General features: G+C 39.4%; 1 protein-coding gene across 3 annotated transcripts in view; it reads right to left on the minus strand.

Annotated features, from left to right (window-relative positions):
* LOC120483083 (3',5'-cyclic-AMP phosphodiesterase 4D) overlaps positions 1 to 12,628 on the minus strand; it is a 280,021-nt gene that overhangs the window by 195,990 nt on the left and 71,403 nt on the right. For all 3 annotated transcript variants that reach the window (XM_089126073.1, XM_089126074.1, XM_039677953.2), the window contains one exon: positions 8,117 to 8,355. In XM_089126073.1, the coding sequence (XP_088982199.1) occupies positions 8,117 to 8,355 (239 nt within the window). The remainder of the gene's footprint in view (positions 1 to 8,116; positions 8,356 to 12,628) is intronic.

The following is a 12,628-nucleotide window of genomic DNA, read 5'->3' on the forward strand; positions in this document are numbered from 1 at the left end:
AAGTGGTTTTTGAATATTTAACTGCAAAAATTCTATATATTGTACCTTTAAAACTCATCACCACAATGACATATTTAAAAAAAAATTCTTGCAAACACCTTGTACACCATTCTTGTACACCTTTGCCTCATTTAGTTTATGTGGTTCTATGAATATGCAAATGAGAACCGCCCCCACTCATTCACTCAGCAATGGTGTCGACTTTTGAATTTACACATGGTTTGTCTTAAAGCATATTAAAAACACCCCATAGACATATAAACAACATTAAAAACTGGATTTACACCACAGGGGACTTTAATGTGTCTGACTGCCTCTGTAGTCCCATTTAGCCACATATTAGCAAACGCTAATTTCAAGATACGCAAGAGTGGGGTAAAACTGATGTATTTTGTGTCATAGAATAAAACATGAAAGTGTCTTGAGCATGTTTTCACCACACACCTTATTTTAGCCATTTAACCAAAAACCCATTCAAAAAACTCATTGACTTTGGGACGATGGACCTCGTTTCCGGGTTTTAACCTATAAAAAAATGCATCATTCCAGCACTAATCTATAAATACCGGTCTCTGACTAGCAATAACATGTACAAATCCTGATTCATGGCTGTTTTGTAAACTTTAGACTATTTGCTAATTGCTATTAAAATGTATATACAAATAATATCTCTGATCCAAACATACTATTTTAATAAGAAATATGTCAAAACAAGCTATTCCATGGCACAGTTAACTAATATTTTCCACCGACATTGTGGGTGGGCTCTTGAGACCAAATTTTCTTATGCAAATTAAAGTTTACTGTAGGCTGACTGATTTTCATAAGTTGATAAGTTTCATGATTGAACTGAATAATGGATATATGTCTGGTAGAGGAAATCAAAGCACCAGTTTAACGTTTGTGTGCACTTTGTGCTCTGTGAGCTTGGGAAGATAGAATATGGAAATTATCTTTTTTTTTTCCAGTTATGAATCTGCATGCGTGAGTCAGGCAGACAAGTAAATATTTCAAGGGAATAAAATAGAGCACATTAAATGTAATGACACTGGTTGTGTGGATGATTGGCAATGATATTGATAAACCATGAGATGTTTTTTTTTTTCTGTTTGGGTTAATTAGATCCATCAAATTAAAGATTCACAAACTGGCCTTCTTTGAACACGCCCAAGACAGGACCCTTCTTACAGGGGGAGACTACATCCAGTCCTCAAAATAGGGGAATGTCAGAGTGATTTATTCAATCAATCAAGCAAGTTAGTGAGGTCAGGTGTAAGTTGAACATGATGTACCCTTAAACCAGACCCTTAAATACAGTATATGGATTTCTTAAAGGTGCAGTATGTGCGATTGACAACTAGCAGTCAAGAGAGCTGTGATGTCAAAACCAGTGTTCGAATTATACCATGAGCTTCGGGGGTGCAGTTTTTTCGACTGGTGACGTCACTCTCCATTTGGGGGTTAAAAAAATATTTCAAGACGTTTCAAGGACAAAAAAAGAGATAGCTTTAAAACCAGTAGTGTTAGCATGCAGTAGATTATCAATAACTCCTCTCTCCATCACCCTTTCTTTTTCCTCATCTTCATTATTAATCTTGTTCCTTACATGATGAAAACGGCTTTTTTAATGAGTCTTGTCTCCTCACAATGGCAGTAAACTAATCATTAGGGTACATTACGAGTCACGTTAGGCCTATTTACAGTTCAAAATTAGACAAAGTTTATTAGTTTGCAGCCTGACTACAGTATTTTTGTCATTCATTTAACATTTATGACCTAAAAAACAGTTAATTGTGAAATGTTTAGTTTAGCTACTTACATCTTATATTGCACCTGACCCTAAAATTCATGCTCAGCAGCTTGTGTGAGCATAAAGCCCGCCTACTTTGATTTTGATTGGTCATCTCAAATATTCTGACATTGACGAGCAGTGACAGACCAAATGAGGCTCAGATAAACACACACACCGTCCTGTTTCTGACGTGCGCCGCTGCGGATTGAAGATGAAGAACGCGCTGAATCTGATTACAAGACTGAAGTGAACATCAATTTGTGTAGCCTGAAGTCTAATTCACCAGTGGTTCCCTCCAGATTTTCCTATGGGGGTTTTCAATATACAAATAAATAAGGTATGTGGTAAACATAGCTTGATGATTCTTGGACGTTTAATTCTACAATTTATATCGCACACACTCACACCATTCTTAGAAACAGAATTATTTTTTTTTAATTAAACATAAAATTGGCTTTTTTCGATATTAGTCCGTGAAATTTACATTACAGATCAAACGTCCAAGTATCGCCAAGTTATGTTTACCAGCACGGGCCTCGCTTGTTTTCAGCATGAATGATGCAGAAAAACACACAAAACACTTCTAAAACGGGAAAGAGCTTTGAGACTGACTGTACAACTACATTTAAAAAGAAAGAAGAGGTATATTTTTAGACTGCTGAAATCATTGCAATTCATAGAAACAGGCAGTGAAATGTGGGTTTGCAATTATCATTTGGTGTCAATATGCTGAATTTAGGGGTAAAATCATACCCTATATATTGTATTGTTATATACTGTATTGACAACTCATCAATTCAATATTTACCATTGTATATTCTGCATAATTGGATGTTTTTAAATTAACACTGACAAAAAAACTATGCAAGACTTATTGATGGACGATATGATGATATAGGCTTTATAAGTGAACAGACCTACCTATATTATATTTATATAAAGCGTTCACAGGCATGTTTGCTTTATGCATTGAAATCAGGCTCATATAAATGTGAGGAAACACGATTCCTGCTGCATGTCAATATTCATAATCAGTGGATCTCTGCTTAGTTGTAAGGAACACTATATCGAGTCCAACCTTTCGTTTAAACTGATAATAGTTTGTTTTACTGGTGTTTTCCTCTATTAAATCCAGTCACACAGCAGCTCTGACACTCTGAGGGAGTGTGTTCCTGCGGGAAAGTGACATCAATGCATAACCTCTATACTGAAAAACAAGCGTGTGAATAATCAGTGAAATTGGGAATGTGCAAATGGAGAGCCATAATTTACATCACAACGCAAAGAACAAAACTGCAACAATCATTTTTTATGCTTTACATGGAGTGTGACGCACAGTCTATTTATTACATGCCAAAGCATGCACAAACTTCAGAACGAATCCCAGATGTATTCACATTCAATTGGCAGAATATGACTCACCAGACACATAAAAATTGTATTCCAGTCCACGGCTGATTCAGGCTGCTCATACGATGCCACTCCAGCACAGCATGGCTTCGGCAAGAGACAAATTCCTTTCCATATTTCCATACGTCTGTAAAACCTTTGCAGATTTTACATACGCAGCCCCAAAATCAGTTAAGGTCAGCTATAATGAAAGGTATAATGCTTTTCTGACATGAAAGTGCACAGTTCAGCAGAATCAGTGTTGGAGCTGACTTAAACAATCATGGTGTCAGGCCAACGGGCCAGTCAGATCGACCCAATCAGCAGCAGATGTCAAACCATGTTGAAGAAACTCAGTGAATTATAAATGAACCGTGCTTGGGCCCAAACTAGACAATATATGAAGGAGACTTCTATGGAAAGCAGCACAAATGTCCTCTAGAGTTTGTACAGGTCAGAAAATCTGTAATGCAATCACAAGAAAGTGCATCAGGTATTCTATTAATTTCACTTTAAGGGCGAATGACTTTGCGACATTTAAACTGAACGTCTGTGATTCAGAGCCTGACAGGAAATTACTCTCTCACTCCCAACAATGTGAATAGATCAGACAGTGTTTTCTCTGTGCATGGGGGAACGAAAAAAAAATCTGTCCTTGGTTCTAAGCGGCACTTCCATCTTTTCATATAACCTTGTAAACTATTAGACGTTAATGGAAGGAGATTGCACCCAGTCAATAAGGTTTGATTGAATCCTGCCACACTAAAACACTACATTAGTGCACAACTAGTTTGGTCTAAAAATACAAATGTGGCTCCAAGATGACGCAGGATTTCAATGAACAGCCACGGGAGGAAATTGATTGTGAATGGTGGGGTGCCACTGATTTCGTTTTTTACAGAATAAGGCCATATTTGACACATGAACGATGCCAGCTAATGAAGAACGCCAGTTAGTTCTAAAAATTACTCAACCCATGTAGAATCTTTGAAGGGGTGGTAAAATGCCATTTTCACAAGATGTAAAATAAATCTCTGATGTCCTCAGAGTGTGTGTGTGTGTGTGTTAAGTTTTAGCAAAAAATACCCCACAGATATTTTTATATAGCATGTTAAAGTTTTTGAGGATTTGCAAAAACACACCGTTATGTGCCTGGCCCTTTAAATGCAAATGAGCTGCTACAGAGGGCGGGACTTCAGGGGGTGGAGCTGGGTAGGTTTAGGGGTGGGTTTAGGGATCAGGGGGTGGAGATGGGTGGGTTTAGGGGTGGGGTTAGGGATCAGGGGCTGGAGCTGGGTAGGTTTAGGGGCGGGTTTAGGATGAGGGGGAGGAGCTGGATAGGTTTAAGGGTGGGGTTAGGGATCAGGGGGTGGAGCTGGGTAGGTTTAGGGGTAGGTTTAGGGATCAGGGGGTGGAGCTGGGTAGGTTTAGGGATCAGGGGGTGGAGATGGGTAGGTTTAAGGGTGGGGTTAGGGATCAGGGGGTGGAGCTGGGTAGGTTTAGGGGCGGGTTTAGGATGAGGGGGGGGACTGGATAGGTTTAAGGGTGGGGTTAGGGATCAGGGGGTGGAGCTGGGTAGGTTTAGGGGCGGGTTTAGGAAGGGGGGGGGACTGGATAGGTTTAAGGGTGGGGTTAGGGATCAGGGGGTGGAGCTGGATAGGTTTAGGGGTGGGTTTAGGGATCAGGGGGTGGATATGGGTAGGTTTAAGGGTGGGTTTAGGGATCAGGGGGTGGAGATGGGTAGGTTTAGGGGCGGGTTTAGGATGAGGGGGGGGGACTGGATAGGTTTAAGGGTGGGGTTAGGGATCAGGGGGTGGAGATGGATAGGTTTAGGGGTGGGTTTAGGGATCAGGGGGTGGAGCTGGGTAGGTTTAGGTATATGTAAGGTGGGAGGAGTCGGATCTAGATCCGACTCCTCCCTGTGGATTTCATGTTCTGCAGTGAGAACCAGTTTGAGCTGACTCACAAATGTACTCTTATACAACCACTCTTCCTCTTCTCTTCATGGACTGTGTTCCCGGAGACAGGGTTTATGCACATTTTAGGGTTGGTGACGTCACTAACCCGGGAGGAATGTTGTGTAGTCCCTACCAGCCGTTTGTTGTAGTCCTTTTCTTTAATAGCAAATATCTTCCTTTGCTTTGAACTTTGAATGTTGTAACTTTGATAAATGTTGTTTATACTCAAACAGCAACATTACACACTAACTAAAGTTAAAAAAGTGAAATCATACTTTACCACCCCTTTAAAATGTAGGAACTTTCAAGACAAACATGAAGTCAATGCTAATGAAATATTCATGCTATATTGTCTATAAAACTCTGTATTGGCCTGATGTTAAACTTCAGTTTATCAACATCGAAGCCCTAAACAACCTCATCTAAATATGCCAGGCATCACAGCTGAAATGCAACCCTATAAATAACCTAAATATTTACAGGAATAATGGTTGAAATAAAACCTTTAGTTTTTAGTAGATTTAGTGTTTTCAATAGCATTCGCCGTTAAAGCTGTATAAAACTCCTAGATAATTTATCATTTTTCACAGGTCATAATGCCAGGTGTTTTTTATCTGCTGAAATTTACTGGAAATATCATTTTTGCAGTGTTTCATCAGCAGAATAATCCAAAAACACAATAGATCACAGTACACGCATATCTATCCCTCACAGCCTCGCTTTCATTCCTGTTAAGATGTAAAGATGTCGCTGCTGTGAATAAGGTCTGTTGGATCAAGATCAATGTTATTAACATATTTAAATATACAATTTATTTAACATATTTCATGATTAATTATATCACACTTCAAAAGGAAGTTTAATTTATCTTTGTGTGAGGTTGAGAAACAAAATTGAACAAAACTAAAATGCATGGCTTTTTAATAGCACTGCTGTTTACAAGAAGCAGCTCCTAAAGCTCACATGTACTTTAAATAAAATTCAAGCAAGACTACAAGAAAACCATGCAACCCTACCATGAATATTGGGCTATTTTGCCTGTAAGCAACCACCCACAAAGTTCTCCACAAGAAAGCAGCGCTCGCTTTGTCTGCAGTAAAGGTGAAAATCTACTGTGAAACAGTGAGGACTACAGAAATATAAGACGCAAGAACATCCACACATAAATCCCATTGTATATTGCTGCGGATACATTAAGAGAAACTGATCTTAAGGCACAAATTCTCTTTCATCCATCAGCGGACGGCCCTGAAGAGACACCCTTCAGCTGTGCCTCTTTAAAGAGTCCATCAAAGAAAGCACAGGCTGCATAGAGATGATAAGTGACAGAAAAACAGCGTCATTAGACAAAACGTCCAAGTGACTTCTAATCTATACCTCCCACCAAAACCAGGATTTGAGGAGCTAGTAGTAAAGCCAATCATTCCTGAAGGGTTAGGAGTCGATTTTATCGCCATGCCCGTTTCATTCTTACATTCATATTATGATGAAACACCATTGCTGAGAAATATCCAAGTGTTTTTACAAAGACTCCCACAATGTTTTCTTCACAAATAACCTTGAGGGTTGAAAAAATAATGGTGCACTGAAATGATTTAATAGAAACTATTTTTATGTTATGACAGATACCCAATGGTTGTTGATACTGTATAGTTAAAGGGGACATATCATGCAAAATCCACTTTTTTAGCCCTTAAATGCATTTTGTTGTATATTTGGAGTGTTTTTAAATACAGAAAAGATGAAATTATTCTCTTCAGGTGCTTCGTTTATATCTTTATATTCTGTTTTGGTCATATTTTTCAACCTGTTCAGATTTTTCTGTTTTCTATGACGTTTTTTGAACTATCACGTCACCGTATTTGCAGCAGAACTGACGAATAAGGACATTGACTACCGGCCCGACACTTCGAGCAATCCGCCATTATTATTTCTCGCTCCGATTTTGTAGTCCGAGCTCAATGATGCAGAAGATACGAGAGGGCAAGTCAAAATGTTCGGTTTTTGGATGTACGTTAGTGACCTGAAGCACTTCGAGGATTCCCACTTCAACAGTATAAAGAAGGGTTTGCCGACTGACTTCGTCTGAATGAGAGGTAACGTTAAATTCCTTCTATCTTTGGAGACGACGAACAGAGCATTTCGATAAGCTGTAAATATCGTTAATAAAAATAAAGTACTTTACTTTCTTAAAACACATGGTGGTCGTGGTTTAGCAGTACCTTTGTCTTTCTTTGTTTTGGTTTTGAAGTAACGTTACACGTCTGCAGTATTATTGTTCTCGAGTTTCATCAATGGTCATTTAGCTGCGTTGTTTTCTGATGCTTTTCTAAACGCATCATATTATCAATACAGATTGTTTGTGGTAAGATTAGACCGTAGTCATTTATCTGGTCAGTGTGCTTGTTTTAACAAGAGAAATAGTCGACTTTCACTAATAACACAAAACAGTTAACTCGCATACCAATATATCCATATGAAGACGTTGTTCTGCAGGTTCGCCGTCGTCTTTATCGACTCGCTCGCTCTGGCTCGAATATGTAAGGCTTGATGGACAAGTCTTCTGTTGTTGACATTTTATTAACGTGTAAATAAAAATGTTCTTTGAAGGTATCGTATATAATCGTATATCTCTAATCAAACTACAAAAATGGCCGAACGCGGAGAGTTGAACCGACCGTGAACTCATTGACCTGGAGAGCGGGCGGGGTGTGACGCATCTCCTTTTTATTTAAAGGGGCCGCTTTGAAACGGGTCGCTCACAGACGCACATCAGAAAAGGGGCTTGTGGAGCTATAATAATGAGGAATTCAGACCCAAGCATTGCAGTTATGCTTTATATAGACCACAACGGTATGATTTATATGTAAAAATGAATGATTTAAAAGCATGATATGTACCAAGTATCTGTGCAACCCCTACTGAAATGTCCATATTATATGCATCCACACAAAAGGCATGATCTGTTTTGGCTCACCTGCCGGCGTCAGCAGATGTGATGGCGATGAGCGGGGGGATGCGCAGAGCCAGGGTGGTGGGACGGGCGATCGACTCACTCTCTCTGCTGCTCCAGTCATGTTGCTCGGCTAGCCGGAAGACCAGCGGGGGAAGCTGAAGGGTGCGACTGGAGCGTCTGCGCACTTGGATGTGCTCCATGCCTGGCGGGACGCCTTCCTCTGCCTCGGCTCCTGGCTGCTCTGGGGACCCATCGCACACCTGGCACAACACAAACACACACTTACTAGCGCCCAGGCTTCCACAGAGCTGTGTGAAATAGATCACAGACTGAGAAGGTGTTGAGTGCACAGGCCTACAGATGTGTCTTGGGGTTATGATATTCTGAATGATCCAATCCAATCTGACTTCTGACCTATAATGCAGCCTGAATCATAATCATACTTCTCATTTCTTATTGGTGCATCCTCGTTGCCTTTCCTCACTTCTTTTAAGCCTTGTTCACACTACATGATTCGGGTTGGACTGTGGGTTCACACTACATGACTTGCTCTCAGTGAAATCAGGAGTGTTCAAGTTGTTGAGCTGTTCACACGACACAACGTGATGGATCCGCAACAGGAGGTAACGCACTACACGAGTTGACAACGCACTACATAGAGATATAACCACGATCGGATGATGAGAGCAAATCATTTGTGACTCAGAGCTGTTTTAGTACTATGGTACGGTCTAAATCCTGAAAATAATCAAATAAATAAAGAGTTGACAACAATGTCACCCAACGAATCTATCTTGCCTACAAACCACGTTTTGTCACGAAAAAACATGCAATAAAACTAACCAGAAATGACACAAAACAGCACGTGCGCCAATACCCAGCGAAGAAGAGAACACAACACGCGAATATGGACGTCAGACAGAAACTAATGCTGCACACCGTTTGCGCAGCGCAGTCTCATCCCAAGACGTCATATAACTGACGTCTTGGGACGTCTTTTGACCATACGTCAACATCCGCCTTTTTAGGGTACCCTTTAACGTCGGTTAGATGACGTTATCGGATCCTGACCCTACCCCAGACCTAAACCTACCCCTAAACCTACCCCGTCACCTAACCGACGTTAAAGGTAAAGTGTCAGTTGTATGACAGCCCGGGATCGTCAACTAACCGAGGTTTAAGGGTACCCTTAAACGGCGGATGTTGACGTATGGTCAAAAGACGTCCCAAGACGTCAGTTATATGACGACTTGGGATGAGACTGTTAGTTTGTGCGATGATTTGCTGTGACAAAAAATGCAAAAAAGTAAACATAAGAGTTACCCAGTGACCTCAACCCATGCCTTGCTCTGATTGGCTGTACTCATGACATCACTGAGGTTGAGTCGCGCGACAGCTCTGGATATCTAGCATGCTAGATATTTTTCTGGGCTCGGCGGCGCGTCTGCGAGCGTCTTCGCTGCGTTGTTGGCTCTTTCATACTAACAGATTGGCGAGCGTTCATCACCCGCTAATCATCCGCGATATCCACGCGGTTACACCCTGACCTGTCGGCGAGCTCAACAATTTGCAAATCGGGCTTAAAATCCTGTAGTGTGAACTTGGCTCCATGTATTATACATTGGTATTAGACTTCCTACGATAGCCGCCGGTTACATCTCTTTCCCACGCACTGTCGATTAAAGTAAAATCATTTAGCTCAGTTAGAGAACAGACACTATTAAACTGAACATGTCTGCTTAATAAATCGTGAGTCGAACGAGAGTCGCCACACAGATCAGCAACAAGAGCAGACTGACAAGGTGATGCGGAATATTTGGTGTCAAATCGAAACGTAAAAGCGCCTATTTAAGCGAATTTGACATTGCACTGTTTTGTTGTTGTGTTTTTCATTAAAAATAATAGGCTAATGAACTAACCATTCAAGTCATCCACCCCGAATTGGTTTGAAAATTAAACTAAAATGTGCTCGGCCACACGTGTCAACAAAAAAGCGAGCGTTTTCAGTTCATTCCTATGGAAAAGTTTCGTTTTCAAATCAGCACCAAAATGAACGAATCTTTTTCCCGAGTCAACTCATTTATTTCGTTTGTTGAATGAACCAAATCATTTTGATGAACAAGTTTGAACAGGAGAGTCACGAACAAAATGAGCGATCGTTTCGCTTGATAAGACCCTTATTCATCGTCTGGAATCGTTTAAAGCCCTTTGAACAGTTTGCACTGAAACTGTCTTTTGGACCTTGAACTGTTTGGACCCCATTGAAGTCCATTATATGGAGAAAATACTGGAATGTTTTCAAAATCTTAATTTCTTTTCGATTGAAGAAAGAATGACATGGACATCTTGGATGACATGGGGGTGAGTAAATTATCAGCAAAAGTTTTTTAAAAAATGAACTACTCCTTTAAATTAGCCATTTAAAAGCCTCCGCCGGTGATATTACTTGATCACTCGAGCGTCACTTCACAGTGTCATCAGCGTCATCCTTTTCTCACAATACACATCGTTTTAAAGCAGCTTTACAGATAACCCACATTACAATTTAGAGTGATCTGTTGTCTGAGGAAACTGTCTTGTTATGCATTTCAGAAAAGTATATAGCAGTTAGCTTAAAAAAATATTAATTTAAACAATTGAATAATTTAATGCAGAAACAATGAGCTCATTGAAGATTTTATAAATGACTAAGGGGCAGGAAACTACACACAATCTTCCCAGATCAGCCCGTTCTTAAAGTACCAAATCAAAAAGGGAAGATAAAATGACGCAAGTATCATGCAATGCATTAGTCTACTACGGCATGTGTTGATTTCATTTTCTCCTTAATACTCAAATGTCTCAGAATCTCTCAAACTGTGCTCTTAATCTTTTAATCAAATCAAATCTGTTCAGATCTTCATGTGGTCAAAATCATAATAAAAGCATAATAATAAATAAGACCTAAAGCACATCCCAACCCCATTGCATCTGAAAGCTAGTAACCAATATATATGCCGATAAATGTATATTTTTTAGAAAAACAAAACAAAGGTCTCACCATTAAAAGCCCTCTCCCAAACATTTCAACATAAACTAATTTCTATTTCACTCCCATGATCAAATTTCCTTACCAAAAAAAACCCCAAATAATTCTTATCAGCTTTAATATATCGGCCAAATCTTCACATTGGACCAATACCGATAACATCAAAAATGAACATATCAGCCGATACTGATTTTCCATCCCTAATAAATCCCTAATGTTTTTTTCTTTATTCAACTAAATAAAAAGCAGTACGCCAAAAGCTATCATGATGTATTTCCAATATGATCCTAAAATAGGCTTCCTTTTCACCAAGCAAAATCTGATTTTAGGGTGAAAAACGACTTCAAGCTTCATGAGATTCATCCTAGTATAAATAGATTTGCAGAAAATGAGTTGGTGGTTATAATGGAGGCACGACCCCAAGATGAATTTCCAAATTAAGTAAATTAATTTCCTTAAAGAGTATGTCAAACCTCTTGGGATTCTTGGGGCTATGAGTCTAAATTTAATCAGCCCAGAGATTGTCCTTTCTTTTGTAATTTCGGTAAAAACTTTGAAAAAAGAAAAGGTTTTCTTAATGGAAAAAACATGCAACAAATTCATTATAAATTTAGCCATCTTGTCATATTTTTGTAAAGCACTTAACTTAATATTTTCCATGAGGAGACGTACTTAGTTTAGCTTTACAAAACAATCAGACTCATTGTGTCCAAAGCAAGCAGGGGGAGAAAAAAGCCAAGAAAAGATTGTGTTTTCTGGGATTATGGTCGTTAATTATTAATACGTCAAACATTCTGCCATGCCTCATTATTAATGGGACATTTAAAGAGATATTTCGGCCAAAAATTAAAATTCTGTCATCATTTGCTCGCCTGTTCAAAACGCGTATGAATTTCTTTCTTCTGTTGAACACAAAAGAAGATATTTTGAAGAATATGGGCAACCAAACATACAAATAATGACAGAATTAAAAAAAAATGTGTGAACTATCCCTAGAAGTAAGCACAAATTCTCCAGACTAAATTAAACCGATTGTGCTCTCTGATAATGAAGGTGACCGAGAAGACAGATGACTGTAAGAAGGAAAAGGGAACAAAGAAAATGCAATATTCACACACAATACAATACAATACAATACTCTTAATTCCCCAGGTATACTCTCTGGAGAATCACCTAACAGCCTGAGTTCACATTACGAGCAATTTCCCCAAAGAAAGGGAACCAATATGTGTGCCGAATCCCATGGGACTGTTGAACTGTGCCTCAGCGAGAGGGAAAGCATGCTGTCAGAGGAAAGGTAACGAGGCCTCTGTGTTTGCATTTCCCAAGCTACAACTTACAAAGAGAAAGATTTCATTGGAATAGAGATGCCATCATTAGTTTAGCTTCCACATACTTGCGCACACACAAAAGTGCTGATATAACTTCATATTTCACACTCTCTCTCTCTTTTAATTGGACCAATAATGCATTAAACATGTAAACCAAAAGTATAAAAACATCTA

Source organism: Pimephales promelas, chromosome 23 (genome assembly GCF_988280905.1).
Source record: "Pimephales promelas chromosome 23, fPimPro1.hap1.1, whole genome shotgun sequence".
Taxonomy (NCBI): domain Eukaryota; kingdom Metazoa; phylum Chordata; class Actinopteri; order Cypriniformes; family Leuciscidae; genus Pimephales; species Pimephales promelas.